The 19069-nt window shown below is 41.6% G+C and overlaps 1 protein-coding gene across 2 annotated transcripts in view; it reads right to left on the bottom strand.

Annotated features, from left to right (window-relative positions):
* SCN3B (sodium voltage-gated channel beta subunit 3) overlaps positions 1–19069 on the bottom strand; it is a 29216-nt gene that overhangs the window by 583 nt on the left and 9564 nt on the right. The window contains exons 2-6 of one of the 2 annotated variants that reach the window (XM_043994218.1): positions 16747–16910; positions 13671–13896; positions 10968–11106; positions 7094–7167; positions 157–6740 (exon numbers count right to left, since the gene is read on the bottom strand). In XM_043994218.1, the coding sequence (XP_043850153.1) occupies positions 7104–7167; positions 10968–11106; positions 13671–13896; positions 16747–16910 (593 nt within the window). In that variant the 3' untranslated portion in view covers positions 157–6740; positions 7094–7103. Of the gene's footprint in view, positions 1–156; positions 6741–7093; positions 7168–10967; positions 11107–13670; positions 13897–16746; positions 16911–19069 lie in introns of those variants that run through there. The other variant, XM_043994217.1, reaches the window with a different exon arrangement.

Below are 19069 nucleotides of genomic sequence, written 5' to 3'. Positions count from 1 at the left end.
GTGTGTGTGTGTGTGTGTGTGTGTGTGTGTGTGTGTGGTGTGTACACACAGTTCTTGTGCCATGCTTGAATTCTCTTGATACACAAGCAGTGATTCAGGAAGGCATATCCTTGAGAAATACTGGATAGAAAGGGGAAAATAGCCAGGGGTAACACACAGTAGTTGCACAGAGTAGATCCAAGCCAGGGTAAGCTGTTTTTAAGAGACACCTTTATTGGATTGAACAGGGAGTGGATTTTAAAACATTATGTACACTGAGGATGGTGTCAGGTTGTGTATGCTGGGATGGCTGGGGACAACATTGCTAAACAGAAGTCAGAAACAGCAACATAAGGAAGACTAAAATGGAAAAATACCATTTTTTTCAGACTACAAAGGTCTGTGAGAGTGGTTGACATCATCCTACAAATACATGAACACATTCCCTTTTGCTTTCCCACACCCTGCCTAGTGAGGGCCTCAGGTGTCATTGCCACTGAAAGTCAGCTGGCTCATAGACCCAGAAACCTTGTCATTGAACAAGTTCACTCCACAGAGACTGGCTTATGAAAGCATTTGTCTGTACTATGTCTTATTGCAGGTTCAGTGAAATGGAGAAAATTATCTCCCTACCTAGGGATGGGGAATGGTTCAGGATCTGCATCCTCCAGATCTTGGCTAAAACATATGGTTATTAAAGTGTGTTAAGACAAAGGACAAGCAGCCCAAGATGCTTGCTGATGGCAGGAACCCTTGAATTATGCAGCCATCTCCAGAGGAAGACCACTTCCATTCACTAACACACTGTATCAGGAAAGAGAATGGGGAGACAAGAAGGGACTAAATAACCCACTGGAAGCTGCTCGTCTCTGATTTCCACTTCCAGTCAACATAGCATGCTATCCCTGACTAAAAAGATGTTTCCTTCTTGAACTGGTGCTCTGGTTTAGTTGGGAGGGTAGAAGAGCTCAAAGGGGAGGGTGGGAGGGAGGGAGGAAAGGAGGTTTATAACTTCTCTTAGCCACTCCCACCTTCACATAAAATGTACACACAGCATCTAGGGGCTATAAACAAGTCACTTTCTCTCAGTATTGCTAGGCAGTCCCAAATACAGAAAGAGAGCAAAAACATAGGATAAATAGCTTGAGGGTTAATGCTCCTAAATAGATTAAAAACTGGCAGAATGAAGGAAGAGGGGTGGCAAAATGGCCTGGAGTTTCAGCCATGACCAATTAGAAGTTGCTCTGATAGGGGTTTGGGTTGGGTGCAGCGCTGACCGGAGAGTCCTAGAAGTCACAGCCTCGGTGTTGTCAAGTCGAACAGTTAAGTTCATGACCAAGTTAGGCAGTGGGATCAACCTCCCAGGCAAAACCCATCTTGGATGTGAGGACATAAGCCGTGGGAAATAGTTCAACACACTGGATTAGCAGATAGGATGCTGAGGGTGATGAACAAGCTAGCCCTTGAGCCCTTTAAAAATCAACCCCATAACAGGCAAAAGCTTATGGAGTAGCAAAAATTGGCCCTTGGGTCTGTTGGGGCAGGGGGCAGAAGCAGGGATGGTTGGGTAAGGGCTTGAAGCGGCTGGTACATACTCTGCACTGATGGATTCACATAAAAGAGAAAGGCCACAGAAATGAGGTGTATCAGAGATTCCTACAAGGTCAGCACAGCATACTGAATTTCAGGGTCGGAAGGGTCCCAGAGGTCATCTAGTTCACCCTATACCTGATTAAGAATCCCCCTTGCACCTTTCCCATCTAGCTTCTCATGAAGACCTCTAATAATATGTGACTCTAGACTAGTGATGGCTGATGCTTATATAACATTTTAAGGTTTGCAAAGCTCTTTAGACGGATTATCCTTGTTGGTTTCTTATAACCCTGTGAGGTAGGTGCTTTTATTATCTCCATTTTACAAATGAGGAAATTGAGGCTGAGAGAAATTAAGTGACCTGTCCAAGGCCACACAGGAAGCATCAGCGACAGGCTGCCTACACCGCAGCATGTGCTATCCACTTTTGGAGAGCTCTTATTGCCAGCAATCTTTTACATGCAGCTGAAATCTGTCTCTGCAACTCTCCTCTGGGGCCAAGCAAAATGAGACTGCTTTTGTTCCCCCACCCCTAGCCTTTTGTACTCCTGGTTAACCATCCTCAGTTCCTCACTGAACCTCCAGTGACGATCTTAGAGCCCTTCACAATCCTGTTTGCTTTTCTCTGGGCACTTTCCACCTTTTATCAGTGCCTTCCTTAAAATGTGATGCCTGGAACCAAACACACTATTCAAAGCAGAAGATAGCAGGACTACCTCCTCCCATATTCTAGACATTGTGGGTTTCAAGGCACCCTAAGATTACAATTAACTTTTGGAGGGGGGGATCCATTCCTGGCTATGCTACTTATTACCTTTGTAACCTTAGGAGAGTCCTCTAGGCCCCAGGCTCTTCAGTAAAACGAGGATGATTTCTCAGGTCCCATTCAGTGGTTCTAAATCCCATAATCCTATGAAAAATGTGGGAGATAAAATGGGGGAGGACATAGAGAGAGGAGCTAAGGAGAGGAGAGGAGGATTTTCAAAGCAGATCTTGAGAAGGGAAGTCCCAGGAGATGGTAAGGTTCATAAATAGTGTGGTTTAACAGGAGAATGGAAGGAGAAGGAGCCAAGGATCACAAAGGTGAAGTAAAAGATGCTGTGGAGAAGGGAACAGGAAGCAGTGAGGATGAACAACTGGGAAAGGAAAAAGGGAATTAAATTTTTGTTTTGTGTTTGAAATAGGGAGGAAAGAAGCAGTGAGGAAAGGCTGAATGGGAACACCTGCATCTTATGATCTGATGAAAGGCTGAATGAGAACCCCCACACCTTAGAGAAGGAAACTAATTTTGAATCAGTGGGAAGTGAAAGGGAAGTAGGCATGAAAGGAATGAAGAATGAACCTGGAACTACCAGGTCCTTTACAAGCCACCCAGGAAATACTGTGTGCATTGGATTGGGGAGCTTTATCTGAACAAGACAAGTATGTTCAGAATGTCAGAAACAGAAGAGATCCCAGAAGCCATTCAATCCAACCCATCTCCCAGAAAGAATCTACATTTCCTGATTAAGTCAACTGAGGGGGGAGGAGAAAGGAACAAGAAGTTATTAAGTGCCTACTGTGTGTCAGGCATTGTGCTAAGTGCTTTACTAATATCTCATTTGAAACCCACAGCCTTCCTAGACAGTCCATCCCACTTTGGGATAGGTCTTATCATTAAGAACATCAAGCTTGGATTTCTGTCTTCAAGTTCCACCCCATTGTTCCTAGTTCCTCCTTCTGGGGGTAGGCAGAACAATGTTAAACCCACAATGTTAAATAGCTACCTTCAAATACTTGAAGGTAAAAATCTCCCAAATCTTTTCTCCAGGTTACACATTCCCAGTCCCTTCAGCTGATCTTCATATGCTATTTTCACCATCCTTGTTGCCATCTCCTGGATACTCTCTAGTTAATTGGTATCCTTCCTAAAATGTGGTGCCTAGAAGGAAAGGTGACCAGATCTGGGCAATGAATATAAAGAGTATCATTCTCCTAGGTTTGGACATTGTGTGTGGATGCACTACATACAGCCTAAGATCACACTGGTGACTCATAGCAATCTGGTATTCCACAGTAATCCCCAAGATCTTTGGATGAACTTTCCTCTAGCCACATTGTACTTGGGAAGTTGACTTTTTGAAGTCAGATCTGGCCCACTGATCCAGCCTGTCAAGATCCTTTTGGATAAATATGTCATCCTATGTGCAAAGCATCCCTCCCTTCCAGCTTTGTGTCATCCAGAGATTTGATAAACAGGCCACATATGCCTTTATTTGAGGCATCAGTTTAAAAAATATTAGCCAAGAAAAGACTGGAAACATCCTTCCAAGTTGACATAGAACCATTACTTAAAATGACTGTTCTTTGCCTCTGACCTTTCAACCTGTTTCAAATCCATCTAACTAAGCCTATATCGCCATCTTTTCCACACAAGCAAAATGAGACACTTTGTCAACAAAGCCATATTTTTAAAGTGCTCCTGCTTTAAGTATATCTCCCCCCAAAGAGTCCTAGGATCACAGATTTAGAGCTGAAAGGCACCTTAGTGGTCACCTAGTCTGATAAGATTAGTATAACCTGTTCTTGATGAACCTATCCTGACCCTTGGTAATCACTTCCTTTTCTAGATGTTGGGTGGTTAGGTGGGGCACTTGTCCTAATGTCAGGAAGACTCAAGTACAAATCCAGCCTTACACATTTAATAGCTCTGCACCTTGGTTTCTCTATCCTTAAAATGAAGATAACAACAGCACCTGTCTGCCAGAATTGTTGTGAGGATCAAATAATCTTTGTTACAAGTGCTTTACAAATCTTAAAGCACTACATAATTAACTCACTATTATGTTTGCCCACAGTCCTTTTGTTTTTTCAGAAACTGAATTGAAGTTTCACTGGCCTAGAGTTTCTAGACTCTCCTACTTACTACTGATATCGAAGGGTAAGGATGATCTAATAGCTAGATCCCTGGACTGGAGGTTAATGCTACCTACTCACCTAATATTTGTGGGCAACTCACTGTACCCATTGTATTCCTCTGGGTCTATTTCCCTCTCCATAAAATGAGGAGAAAAATCTTTGCTTCCCACCTGAAGGTCAGAGAGGGGCCTTGTGGAAGGTTATGTATATGAAGAAGTTTGAGTTCAGTGAGAGGAAATATCATGAAAATCAGACTTCTGAGTATTGCAATAAGGAGTACTTTAGGGCAATAACTTCCAGAGCAATAAAGGGGATGGTCAATCTGGGTCCAATGCCAACAGTGTTGTCCTCCACACAAACCCAAAGAAAACTCCCTAAGGGAAAAAGCCATTAACAGCCTTTTCCCCCAGCTGATAATGATCCTCTGTCTCTCCACTAGGTCAGATGAGCATTACTTCAGGAACAAACACTTAACACTTTACATTTGAGGTACTTTTTTGGTTTGGTTTGGTTTGGTTTTGGGGGTTTTAGGCCAAGCTTTTCCTATCTAATTTGGTTTATTCTACCTGGGAGTAGAAAAACTAGAAAGCAAAAGCCTACTTCTATCTATGAGGGAGCCCCACAGATTACTAGAAGGAATCTTAAGAGATCAACTATTCTATTCATCCACCTTCATACCATTGCATTAGGCCCATAACTGCCATGTACTCCCTGAATCATTAACCATTCTGGGCTTCCTAGTCTTCTCATCTGTAAAATAAGGGTAACTGGTATATAGAAGATCTCTACGGTCTCTTCTACCTCTAAATCCTACAATTCTATGATCTTAGGCCATTTCTCCCATTTTAAAGATCTTTAGGGAAGGAGTGATTGAGCCCCTGAGACTTGTTCTAGTCACATAAAAATAAAAATGGAAAGTTCTTATTGCAGTATACTCTAAGCCAACCCATTTCCACTGTATTTGGGGTTCATTTTCTTCCATTCCATGTTTATTGAAGAATTGACACTACTTTTAACTGGAGTTCTTCAGGAGTGGTCAATAACTAGTACACATCCTCCAAACGTGATGGGGGTGTGACCACCACAAAGCCTAGTTCTGTAGTCTTCACACAAGTGAAAACATTCCAAGGGAGCACTAGTCAACTCACCGAAGCTCATTCTATTTCGACTTCGAAGTACTCTGGGATCCCATGTAAGTCTTTTTTGCTCTTTGAACATCCACTATCTTGTGTAAAACAACACTGACTCACAAAAGCATTCCCTCCTGTTTCTCAATGTCAATAAAAGGGATGATTGCTCCAAATCCCACTGTGGGGAGAAAAACCAGGAGAAGTTGAGAAACAGGCATATTTTCCCAACATGGTCAGGGAATGAGGTATCTGACTTTAAAAAGCTACTAAAATTGCTACCAGTCTCTGCTACCAGTCCTCTTCTCAGTCCCCCACACTTTTATTAGGAAGACTAAAGATAAGGTAAGTGACATTAAGTATAATATTGCCAAGAGGAACCCTTATTAAATAGTCCCAACTACTACTTAGTAAATGTCTGGGAAAAGCCTAGGGCCAAGGAATACAATGAGATCCATCCCTAGGACTCAAGGTTCCAGAAGATATTCTAGCACACACTGTCCTTTCTTTCTGACCTGTGTGGTCCAGAAAAACTACTCTGTTCTGACCCCAAACCTGATGGTCTGGTAAATTCAGAAATGCCTCTCCAAGGAATCTGAGTTCATGCTACTCTTCATATTGGGCTTGTTTGGATCACTTCTGGGATAGGAGAAGCATCCTATTTCTGCTAAGACATTAGAGCCAACCACATGATGCCCTTTTACATCCAATGGTAGAGGGACTAGACCTAATTTGTGCAGTTGTGAGTGGGGAAGTGAAGGGAAAGCAGAAGAGCAGACAATGTTCCTTCTTGTCCAGCAGTGAGTGGGGGCCAGACCCAGGTGAACAATAATGAAGGAGTAGAGGAAGAGGAGTTGCTACCAGCATTATAAAAAGCCATGCGGAGCAAAAGGAGTTGTATCTACTGTTATAGTATGAGATTAGGCTGGGGAAAGACCAAGCCCAGAGTAAGATGGTGGTCCCTTGACTTATCCATCAAAGTAGGTATCCTTCAGTGTGTGGAGCTCAGAGTGGAGCCAAATAGCAAAGCCTGATGGTTGATGAATAGATGGATGGATGAAAACTGGTAGTCCCTGGGTCCCGTCCTGAAGCTGTTGACATCATCCATAGTGAAGAATCTGGGCCCGTCAGACATCAGACCACCTACCGATGACAGAGCAGCTCATCATGAACTCCCATCAAACCCAAGTCCAAAGCTTCATTGCCAAAGTATGTTATGTAGGGAGCCATGGCAAAGTGGTCATGGAGGGGTCATTATAAAAAGGCTCCCTGATCCCCTACTTATTACCCTGGGGTAGAACACTGAGGGTAGGGATCAGGCAGGGGCATGTATGAGACTAAGGGAAAGTGACTTATGGCTTCCACTCTGGGGATCCTTGCTTTCTTATATGTGGTTATTTGTAGGTAGGGTAGGAGGAATAAAGCCCAGATCATATCCCACACCTCCCTCTGCCCTTGTTCATCCTCAAGCCTTAGTTCATAACTGCAATCCATACCCCATTTCTCCTATTCCTCCACTGGCACTGCCGAATTCTCCTTGTTCTCTGATGGAATGGCGAGGTAGTCAGACCTAGGGGAGGAGAGGCAGGGGAGAGGGTCAACCCCTGAAGTCTCCAGAAGTGAAAGAGGAATGAAGGGGAAGGAGGCAAGATTTAGGGGGCCAGAATTTCTATAGGACATATTTGCTCCTTCCTTATGGCTCTGTTTTCAAGAGAGGAGAAAAGATGATCACTTCAGAGAGAGGACCACTGATTCAATGAGATTTATTATGAGGGTTGCTGGGTTTGGGTTTCCTATAGTCAACCCTCCCCAAATGACTGGGAACTGTCAAAGTCTCCCCATCTCTTCAATTCCATTGTTACTTCTTGGGGTGGCTATGTAGAAAAAGCTGAAAGATGGACTTTGGGGGCAAGATTAAGCATGGAGGATGAGAACTCCAGTTGTGGCTGCCCATCATCTACTGTGACCTTGGGTTACAATGATTAGCCTTGATTTCCTTTTCATTGAAATCAATAGAACCCAGGTGGTTCTTATAAATCACTCAAGGAATAAGAAGCTTCTCTCTGATGAGCACAAGGCTAATAGTGACCAGATGGGTCACTTACTAGAGGTGTAACATGGTCAAGTTCCTTCATCTCTCTGGGTCTTAATTTCCTCATCTGTAAAATGAAGGGCTTGAACTAGATGATCTCTAAGGTCCTTTTGATTTTTTTTTTTTGCAGGGCAATGGGGGTTAAGTGACTTGCCCAGGGTCACACAGCTAGTAAGTGTCAAGTGTCTGAGGCCAGATTTGAACTCAGGTCTTCCCGAATCCAGGGCTGGTGCTTTATCCACTGTGCCACCTAGCTGCCCCTGTCCTTTTGAATTTTAAAGGCCTATGATCTTATTATTATATTCTGGTTGGCAACTTTCCAAACATGCGCTCATCCATGCACATTGTCCCCCCAAAATCACCTGGCCAGTCCTCTTTGGGTGATCGAATGGTTTTCCAAAGGGACTAATGGAAAAGAATCAGAATCTTGACGCCCTTGTTTTCAAGATATGTAGGTCACAACATCCATAAACTTAAATTTAAAACATCAATTGTCAACTCTAGAGTATCCATGAAGGTTATATGTATTGCTTATTATCTAGTTGGGGAGGAGGGGAATCTTGCTTTCAAATTCTTAAAGACATCATTAAAGAAAATAGATAAGAAAGGTACTAATTAACATTACTCATTATCTCCTATACTTTTCCTTTGAAATGTAGCCTAGGGAGAAACCTTTTGAATGAAAAATTGTGAACCCTTCTCTCAACTTATGAAGGGTAAGAAAAAAACAAATGCAGGTTAATATAGTAAATATGATACTGAAAGTTCATTTACAAAGACTCATTTTAAGCTGGTGCTTTGCATTATTCTGAAAGACAATGCTGTCTCCAACATGGACTGGAGCATATAGAACTTCTCTCGGTGGGTCACAAATGAGAAACTGAGGTACCCCCATCCCCAGTTTTCATTGAATCAGACCTTTGCTTGGCTGCATTCTACTGAAGTATTGTAAACCCTGATTGCCCAACACATCCATATAAGTAGCTAAATCCACCCCCAAAGTCCAATTAACATTCACTGACCCCACAAAATCCATGTGATACTATCAAAAATATTAAGAACTACTATTTACACAGAGCTTTAAGGTTTGTGAAGGGTTTTACATACATTATCTCATTTGAGCCTTACCAAAAAAATTAGCCTTGGGAGGTAGGCACTACAGATTTTATTATCCTGGTTTTACAGATGAGGACACAGACGTTCAGAGGGTTTAAGTGATTTTCACATGGCCATATGGCTACTAAGTGTCAGAGGTCAAAGTTAAACCCTGTTTTCCTGATTCCAGGTCCACCACCCTACACCATGATGAACATTCCTGGAGTCAGGAAGACATGAGACTTAATTCTACCTCTGACACAGCTATTTAACCTTCTGTAAATCATGGTCTCTTTGAACCTCACTTTCCTTCTCTGAAAAATTCGATTCTCGCATCTATGATACCAGGAAACTTTGTCTGCTCTAAAAAAAAAATTGCCCAAGATTTGATTGAGTTGAATTAGCACATATGAGAGGTTGTAACATAAATTGTTTTATTCAATCGACCCTAAAAGGCAGTGGAGTGCAATAGAAAAGAGCACCAGCTCCAGAGTCAGAGCCCTAAGGTTCAAGTCCCAATCTATGATGCCTGCTATCAATGTGCCAGAACACTGAACTTTCTTATGCCTTAGTTTCTGCATCTGAAAAAAGATGGGGTTAGACTAGTTGGCCTCTGAAGTACCTTCTGTGATCTTTTTTTATTTTTATTTTTATTTTTGTGGGGCAGTGAGGGTTAAGTGACTTGCCCAGGGTCACACAGCTAGTAAGTGTCAAGTGTCTGAGGATGGATTTGAACTCACATCCTCCTGAATCTAGAGCTGGTGTTTTATCTACTATGCCACCTAGCTGCCCCCTGCTGAAGTATCTTCTGGCTCTGGATCCATGAACTTATCTGGTTTGGTTTTAAGAACATACAACAAAGGGCACACCCAGGAGTTTAAGGTGTTTTTTGACTAGATCAGAGGTTCTTAACCTTTGACTGTCTGATGAAGTCCACAGACTTCTCAGAATAATGTTTTTAAATGCATGAAATAAATAGGGTTACAAAGGGAATATATTGAAATACAGTTATCAAATTTTAAAAAGTAGGTTCGTGGATCCCAGGTTAAGATCCTTTGGCTTAGAGAATCCTTAGAGGGAGTATGATCTCTGTCTTTGAGCATTTGAAAGGCTATTCTATAGAAGCAGCATTAGGAATGATTATGATACTTGACCTAAGAGGGGGAAACTAGAATTAGTAGGTAGAAGGGTAAGTTACAGGCAAAGAGATAGCAGGTCAGTATAAGGAAGACTTTCATAACATTGAAAGTTGTTAAAAAATGAAATGGGGTATCTCAAAAGACAATGAGTTCCATGTCCCTAGAGGGCTTTGAGAAGAAGTTAGATAACATCCCACTTGTTGGGATGTTATAAAGGAGTGTTCTCCTAAGTAGGGAGGCCTTTCCAAGGTCATTGCCAACTCTGAGATTCTGGGGTTTGGGGACCTGATTAAAGTCTACAGAATCATGAGGGGGATGGAATGTTTTCCAAATCCTAGGCCACAAAAACTAAGGCCTTCCTTCAAGCTTGAAATAGATTGTGTCCTTTTGAAATAAAAGGACAAATAAACAGAACAACTCCTTTGCACCATAAAAAGTAAACTTGGGAAACTCATTATTCCAAGGGGTGGTATTGGCACTAGTTCACAATAAGTTTAAATATATGTTTGGGATTATAGCTTTAGGGCACCTCATCAAAGGAAGTAAAGGATGCTTGGAGTATGTCCCTAACCCTTTGAGATTGAACACATGAAAGATGACTCTGCCTTCCCAACATAAGTTCCTTTAGTGTCCCAGTCAGAATCAGAATGACCATAGCTTTGGCCATATTTGGAGACTTTTGTTCTTATGCCTCCATTAGTGTGGATAATTGAGGGTTGACCACATGCTCTTTTGCTTGAGGTTTTGCATGTAATGTCTATATCTTCACATTTAATGTTGAAGTATTGAAGAAGGATCAGAATCAATTCTTTTCCCTCCCTATACTGTCTGCTTATGCCCCCGAACAAATCCAAAACGTTAGTTTGTCTGGATTGTTTCAACCTGGAAAAACTAGAAGGTAGGTTCCTTAAGGTTTGTCCAAGTTCAGTTACAACACAAGATTGAGCCTCCTGCCTTCAGAACAGAAAGCAAAGGTGTGGTTCTCCCAAGCCACACCTGTGGTCCCCAGTGAGAGGTGATAGGCTTGGGCATCAAAGGACTTACGCATTTTCCTGAGCTGCCTCCTCAGCCTTGGAAACCTTCCTGTAACAATAAATCATCTCGATGAGTAGCCACAAAGTGAGGAAGACAAGGAGGATGTACATCATGATTTCTGAGACCACCGAGGTGAAGTCCTCTCCAGCTAAGGAAGACAGAAGACACAAACCCATCTGACTCCAAGATACTCAACACAATCAGGTATAATAACCCAAAGGAGTTAGGAATTAGTTATACAGGGCCTGGATTTAAGGGCAATTTGGAAGACAAGGGAGGAAACCAGTCATGAAAATAAATACTAACCCACACATCTAAGGACTATTGGAATTAGGAAAATGGTCTAATGAGGGCCAGACAAGTGCCATTAATAGAAATATCCTGGTTCTCCTTTCTATTCCCTTTCAGTTATATTTGTGTGTATGTATATCTCCATACATATACATACACATATATACATGTGTGTATGTATATGTGTGTGTGTGTGTGTGTGTATGATTTGGAAAACATTCCATTCCCTCCTCATGACTCTGTATATACATATACATATTTACACACATACACACATATATACATATGTATGTGTGTATGTATATATATATATGTATGTATATACAGAATCATGAGGGGGGAATGGAATGTTTTCCATATATATGAGGCAGAGGGCAGGGCCATGGGTACTGAAGTACTTGTTGCCTATGTTCAAATCCAATAGGATCATAGAATTGTTAGTGACCTTAGAACTTTTCTAGTCCAACCCCATGACTTTCACAGATAAGGAAAATGAGAGCCACAAGGGTGAATTGACTTGTTCAATGTAACACAAGTAGTAGAACTGGGAATTTAAGTCATCTGGCTCCATATTCAGTGCTCTTTTCATTACCATAAGCTTTTTTCTTCCACTACTCAAGACCACTTAAATGTGAATTCCTATTCATAGACTGGGCAGGGGTCTGGACTTTGCTTCCTCCAATGTCCCTCACTGGGACTCCATGATCAGTTTTCTCTAGGGAGCCAAGCACTGAGGATCCCAAGGGAGGATTGGGGGAATCAAGGGAGAAAAAAAGGAAAGGGGGAGCAATTTAAGTATGGACCCTATTTGTTCAACTAGGGAACAATAAGCAGTGTGAGCCCTTAGGAAAGTGTCTGAATTGTGAGGTGGCCACTGGAGGGGGACGGCAGGCTTTTCAGCTCTACAATCCTGCGATTCTAGAACTGAGTATTCTGCTCAGACTTTAATGTTTGACTATTTGGTCAAAGGCAGAGAGGAGTGTCTGCTGAGGCAGAGAGGAATGTCAGCTTGGCTGCCCATGAGAATCACCAGTCCAGCAGTTCTTCCATAGCACCAGCAGAGGGAGCTGGCTACCCCTCCCCAGGGAGTTAGCATACATGTTAAGAACATTGAAAAGAAACCGGGTACCTTCTGGATCAGATTGTCATTTTGCTTTTTATGTGTCCGTCTGTCTCTGTCTCTTAAGTCTATTGACTGGCAGTGAACACCTCTCTGTTTAGGAAAGTGTTAAATTCTAAATAACATTTAGTGTAGTGGAAGGACCATTGAACCTAAAAATTCTGAGACCCCAGTTCTATTCAGGCTCTGACACTTGCTGCATGTAATCAAGGACATGTCAAATCACCTGCATTTCCTTATCTATCAAATGTTGATAATAATGCTTATGTAGGAGTATTGTAAGGAAAGTAATTTGTCAACCTTAAAGGGCTCTCTATAGTTTTTTATCAGAGAAAGTGGTGAGCTCAGAGAATGAGGATCCCTGGGTTTTATTTCTAGAAGCAGTCTTGAAGTTACTTGGATTGGTCCTTCCATCCTGCCCTCACACTCCTTATTCCCTCATCATCCTGTTTCTTCATTTGGGGGCAATGATAATAATGGAGAGGGTTAGGAACAGGCTGTCTCAGACAAACTAAAGGAAAGGGAATTGTGATTTAGTTTGGAAAAGAGAAGACTTAGAGAGACCTGCTTTTATCAGTCTTCTGGTAAGTGAAGGCATGACTATGAGAGATAGTTTCTGTTTCCATGTAGGACAGGAGAATACATATATTGCAGTGGAAGAGATTTTGGTTAGACTATTGGGAGAACTTACAAGCTGAAAGAGGTGTGTTATAAATGGCAATGCATTATTACCAAGGGAGGTTGTAGAAGGTGTTTTTTTTCTGGATATTTTAAAAGAAAGACTAAGGAGAAATTACACTGCAAATGATTTGGAGAGGGGGGGTAGCCTACCTGCTTAAAGTCCCTAGGGGTGGCTTCTTAATGATATACACTTCTAGCCTCTCAAGTTAGTGATCCAGAAGAAAGAGGGGAATTACAAGGTAGAGGCCTTGGGAATGCTGGAAGAATGATGGTTCCAATAGATATGAGAGTTGTTTCTGTTTTGGTTTGTTCTAAAACCAATGTCTGACCATTCTTCTTTTCTGAAGATATGAGCCTAGGGAACAGGCTAAGATCAATATAAATCTAACCTTCCAGCTGGCAGCTTCCTCTTTCTTGGCAGAGGATGAGGGAGGGAGGGCAGTAGTAAGGGAAAAGATCAAAGAGCCAACTCTATTTTGCAGCTGGAGAATGGGCCATTGAAGAAGGCTGGTATACTAGTTATATTTTGTTATATATTTCATAGACTTTCATGAACTGGGATCCCACTAACTGCCTCTGGAGGAGGGATCCCCTTGTGAAGACCTGTGGTCTGACCTTACCTTCCTCAGTGACTTTGAGGGGGATGAGCCTTGTGGTCTTCACAAAGGGACGGTGTGAGTCAAATTCAAACTCCCGGGAGACATTGCAGGTGTAGATACCAGAGTCATTCAGTGTGACATTGAGCACAGTGAGGGAGACATCCTGTAGGTCTTTGCTCCCATTCCACTGCAGGCGGCCTTGGAAGGGGCTCTCGACTTCCTGGTGACCATTTCGGAACTCGTAGATCTGAAATCAGAGAGACAAAAAGAGGAGGGTCCAGAGAGGATAGATATGGGGTGAAGGTGAGGGCATGAAGAGAACAGTTGAAGATGAGTAGAGGAGAAATGTATGGCAAGGGAAAGGAGAAGACAGAGAGAAAACAAAGAGGAATAGGGCAAAGGTAGGGGAAAAGGCAGCAGGAGAGGAAAAGAAACAACAAAAGAAGGAGGTGGAAGGAAAAGGCCAAAAGTTGGGGATGGAGTAGGAGAGTGAAGATTGAGGGGATGAAGGGATTAGAAAAATAGGGGCACAAGACTAAAGATTCAGAGTTGCAAGGGATCTTTGAAACCATCCACTCCAACTCCTAGATTTTAAGGGGAAAAAAAAGACTAAGGCTTAAAGCAGTTACATCTAGGGCCACACAAGTATCAGGAAACAGAGCCAGAATTAAAATCATTGTCTTGCACTCCAAACCCATGGCTTTTTCCATGGCCTCTCTAGTAATGAAAGGAAAAAAGTCGGAGACATGAAAGAAGTGCATGGTGAGTGGCTGAGTAGATAGGAAGTGGTGAAGACAGAATTCAAAGTTGGAAGGGACCTCTGAGACCATCTGGTCCAGCCCAAATCAGAATCCTCTGGATATCACATTGAAAATTGGTCTTCCAGCCTTCACTTGAGGTTTCTTTAGTAATAAGCCTATATGTAGGCCTTTAGGGGTCCTTGAGCTCTACAGTTTAAATCCTTGACTATCAAAGCTAATTCTACATGCAAAAGGATATAGAATAGTCCAAGGTCCTTCCATATGATGAAGGGAGGTTGCCTTCTATTGTGTGTAAACCTGGGTTCTTTGCCTGGTGGATGATTGTGGCTCCAAAATTCTACCATTCTCTGATCCCCAACACACATCTCCTTCTACCCCAGAGGTTCTTAGCCTGAGTTCCACATATCCCTAAAGGATCTGTGGATAAATTTCAATTGGTCTGGAAACTTGAATGGGGGGAAAAAAACACATCAATGTAATTAGTTCCCTTTGTAATCATACGTATTTTATTTTATGCATTTAAAAATCATTATTCTGAGGAGCCAAAAGGCTTCACCAGACTGCCAAGGGGGTCTATAACTCACATATAAAATCCCTTAAGAACCTCTGCTCTAGACCTACAGTTTCCTATGAAGTTGGGAGGGTTAGAAAAATACTTGTTACAACTTCTTGGGCCCCCCCCCACCAGCCCCATACCTCATCTGACCAGGCCTAATATATTGGTTTATTGCTCAGATACTCCGACATAGAGGGAAAAGAATATGGTATCAATGTGCTAGGTATTTTGTTTCCCCTTGACCAGGTATTTGAACTCTGTCTCCAGCTGACAGTTCTATATTAGGTGCAAGGCACATATTATAGATGCTTAATGAATCACTGTTGGACATGATTCTCCCTGAACTAGTGTATATTAGCATGATTCTTTGTAGTTCAAAATGACAAATAAACTAGACTGTGGGAAAAAGAGCATTTTGCTATATTTATAAAGAAAAAAATCTATAGCATTGGTCACATCCCACCCATCTTTCAAGCCAGAAAGTTTTTCACTCTATCACTGTAAGTATGAATAAGATTGAAGAGTTTGTAGAGCACTTTTCAGTCCTTTTTTTAAAAAAAATTAGCCTGTTTTACATGGGAAAAGGTATAGAAAGAGCAATCAGGAACCTGAGCTCCAATCTGGCTCTATTCCTGGCAGGCTGTGTGATGTTGAGCCTTCCCCTCTTGGGTGAACCCCAAATTTGTCATCTTTAAAAGGAAAAGGTTGAATTAGAGATTCTTCCAACTTCAGCATTCTACAAGTCTAAATAGAGAAGGCTGGAGTCTGGCAAAGCCTTAGCTTGGTGACAAGCTCAGTGGTTGAGAACAACCATAATAGTTAGCATTTATATAGCACTTTAAGATTTGCTAAGTACTTTCCATAGGTTATCTAATTTGAACCTTATAACAACCCTGTGAGTAAGAGGCATCCCTGTTTTGCAGATGAGGAAATTGAGACTGAAAAAGATTAAGTGGTTTGTCCAAAGTCACCCAGTTAGAAATGCTTGAGGCAGGATTTGAATTCAGGTCTTCATGACTCCAAGTCCAACACACTAGTAACTGTGGCACCTAGCCTCTCCTGGAGGAAGTTGCTTATAGATCCTGGATGTAGTTTAGGAAGCAAGGGATAAGCTAGTAGACAATGGGAAAAGGAGTAAGTAGAAGGGACAAAGAACCTCTGCACTAGGAGAGGCCTTGAAAGGACATTTAGTCCACCTGTCTCCATGTCATACAGATGAGAATCCATCTTGTTTTTGAAGGCCTCAAGTCCTAGAGGGGAAGGGCAGTGAGTAGAAGTAAAATTCAAAAAGATCAAAATTCTGTTTACCTGCTTGATGGGGGAGGGGGGACAGAGGGAGACAGAGGCTTTGTTGAGAGGAAATATGGTGTAGCAGAATGTATGTTGGAGTTGGAGATAGAAAACCTTTATCAAGAGTTCAAGTCTTTTCCCACTTAAATAAGCCTCTTTTTGCCTACTGTTTCTCATTTATAAAATGAAAGTATTTGAAATAACTACATCACTGAATTGCTGGAAGGCCTGTAGACACATAAGCCATTATGACTGGGAAGGAAAATGAAACTATTGGCTAAAGATGAAATTTTAAGATTCACTATGGATTTCAAAGATCCATGCTACTCATCACCCCAGACCCTTAAGATCTTGCTGCCTATAATGCCTTTCTCTGAGGCTCAACTCTACCAGAGTTGTCAATTAGCCCCAGAAGGAGAGCTGAGTGTATGGAAGTGTCTTCTCTCCAGAAGTGAGCAAAAGTAACAGAAGAGTCAATGGCTGTACATACAAGGAAATCTTTACCGCCCTCTGGCCTGTAAAACCATTCCACCACAGTACTGGCTGTGACTTCTTCCCTCTTCATGCAGGAGATGCACCGAAGTTTCATCTGTTTGCCCTGGACTGCTTCTGTCTCAGAAGGGACTTCCACACAAACTGGAAAGCAAACATGCACTGGAAAGAGAGATAGAAAGAAGCATTGGAAAGGGGAGAGGGGAGAGAGAAGAGGGGAGGGAAAGAATAGAGAGATAAAGAACAAAAAATGATGAAACAAAGGCATCCCTAACATTTAACAAAACATTAAAGTATTGACTATGTGCAGAGCATGCTGCTAGGTGCAGGGCAGATAAAATTATGTATGACTGAATCTTTTATCTCTACCCTCATGGTGTTCATTATCTCCAGGCATAATATACAAAATAATTTTTTGTATATTTTTAAATTTTTTAAATCCCTTAATCTTCCCTCAACTCTCTTACAATTGAGTGTCTACTAGGTAGAGGGAGGGTCTTCTGTAGTACTAATAAGGTTTGCAAAGTATTAAAGCCATAATTACTCTCTGAGGTGCCTAGTAAAAGTTTTATTAAAATATTACTGCAATTTTACAGATGAAGAAACTGAGGGTCAGAGATGTAAAATGACTTTGCCTTTATTTCAGACTTTAGAAGAAGGCTTGGTAGAAGAAAGAACAGGAGAAGAATTCGAGTTGAAAGATACAGAGGAGGAGAAAGAAGAAATTGTGGAGGAGATATGGGGAGTTTGGAAATTCTGAAAAATACCAGAGACTGTATTTGCAAGTAGATATTTGGGAGGATTCAAGAAGTCAAAGGAAGACTTGAAGTTGAAGGACCAAAGGATAAGGATTTGAGCAAAGGAAAGATTCAAGAAGAAAGAGGAAGAACATAAGGGAGAAGGATTTGCTGTCAAAGAGGATAAAGAGGAAAAGGACACATGGAGAACAGAGAGGAGAAGGCCTGGAGGAAACAGAAGTAGAATAGCTTAAGGAGGAGAAGGAAGTTGGTCAAGTAAGGGAAAAGAATTTAATGCCCACTTGAACAGAATGAACAGTATTTGCCCTTTTCCATTGGCTAAGTGTCACCTATGTTCAAATACAGATTGGTCTCCTACCAGAAGAGAAGGTAAAGGTACACTTCAGAAGATACCTCTTCACTTTTCAGGCTATCAGGGAGATTTGAAGCATTTCTTTAAAAAGGTGATTTTGAATTGGAACACTAATGGATTGTTGGTGGAGCTGTGAGCTAATCCAACCATTCTGGAGAGCAATTTGGAATTATGCCCAAAGGGCGATAAAGCTGTGCATACCCTTTGACCCAGCAATCCCACTTTTAGGTCTTTTGCCCAAAGAAATCATGGAAGGGGGAAAGGGACCCACATGTACAAAAATATTTATAGCTGCTCTTTACGTGGTAGCAAGGAATTGGAAGTTGAGGGGGTGCCCATCAATTGGGGAATGGCTGGACAAGTTGTGGTATATGAATACAATGGAATACTATTGTGCTGTAAGAAATGATGAGCAGGAAGAGTTCAGAGAAACCTGGAGGGTCTTACGTGAGCTGATGATGAGTGAGATGAGCAGAACCAGAAGAACATTGTACACAGTATCATCAACATTGAGTGTTGACCTACTGTGATGGACTATATTCTTCTCACCAATGCAATGGTACAGAAGAGTTCCAGGGAACTCATGATAGAAGAGGATCTCCAAATCCAAGAAAAAAAAAAAAAGAAAGAAAGAACTGTGGAGTATAGATGCTGATTGAACCATATTATTTCTTTTGTTTTGGGTGCTGTTGTTTTTTTTTTCTATTTTGAGGTTTTGCATCACTGCTCTGATTCTTTCTCTTGTAACAGGATTAATGCAGAAATAGGATTAATGTTATTATGTGTATATATATGTGTGTGTATATATATATGTATATGTATAGAGATATATAGATATAACCTATATCAGATTACCTGCTGTCTAGGGGAGGGGGGGAGGGAGGGGAGGGAGGGAGAAAAATCTGAAATTGTAAAGCATGTATAAACAAAAGTTGAGAACTATCTTTACATGTAACGGAAAAAAAATAAAATAAAATATCTCAAAAGAAAAAAAAAAGGTGATTTTGACTCTTTGACCCTGTTTCCCTTTCCTATTCCTTAATCCTTTGTCATATCCTGCCATCTTCTACCTTTCCATGCTAACTTTCATGGACAGGTGGAAGGTGACCATCCTGACCTTCATGGAGAGGTAGAAGGTGGCAGAATATAATTAAAGAGAAGGAATAAAAGGTTTGAAGATGTTTTGAAGTAAGGGGATACTGAAGGCACAG

This window comes from Dromiciops gliroides, chromosome 3, assembly GCF_019393635.1.
Source record: "Dromiciops gliroides isolate mDroGli1 chromosome 3, mDroGli1.pri, whole genome shotgun sequence".
NCBI lineage: Eukaryota > Metazoa > Chordata > Mammalia > Microbiotheria > Microbiotheriidae > Dromiciops > Dromiciops gliroides.
Note: the sequence above shows the minus strand (reverse complement) of the source record. Positions and strands in the feature narration are given on the sequence as shown.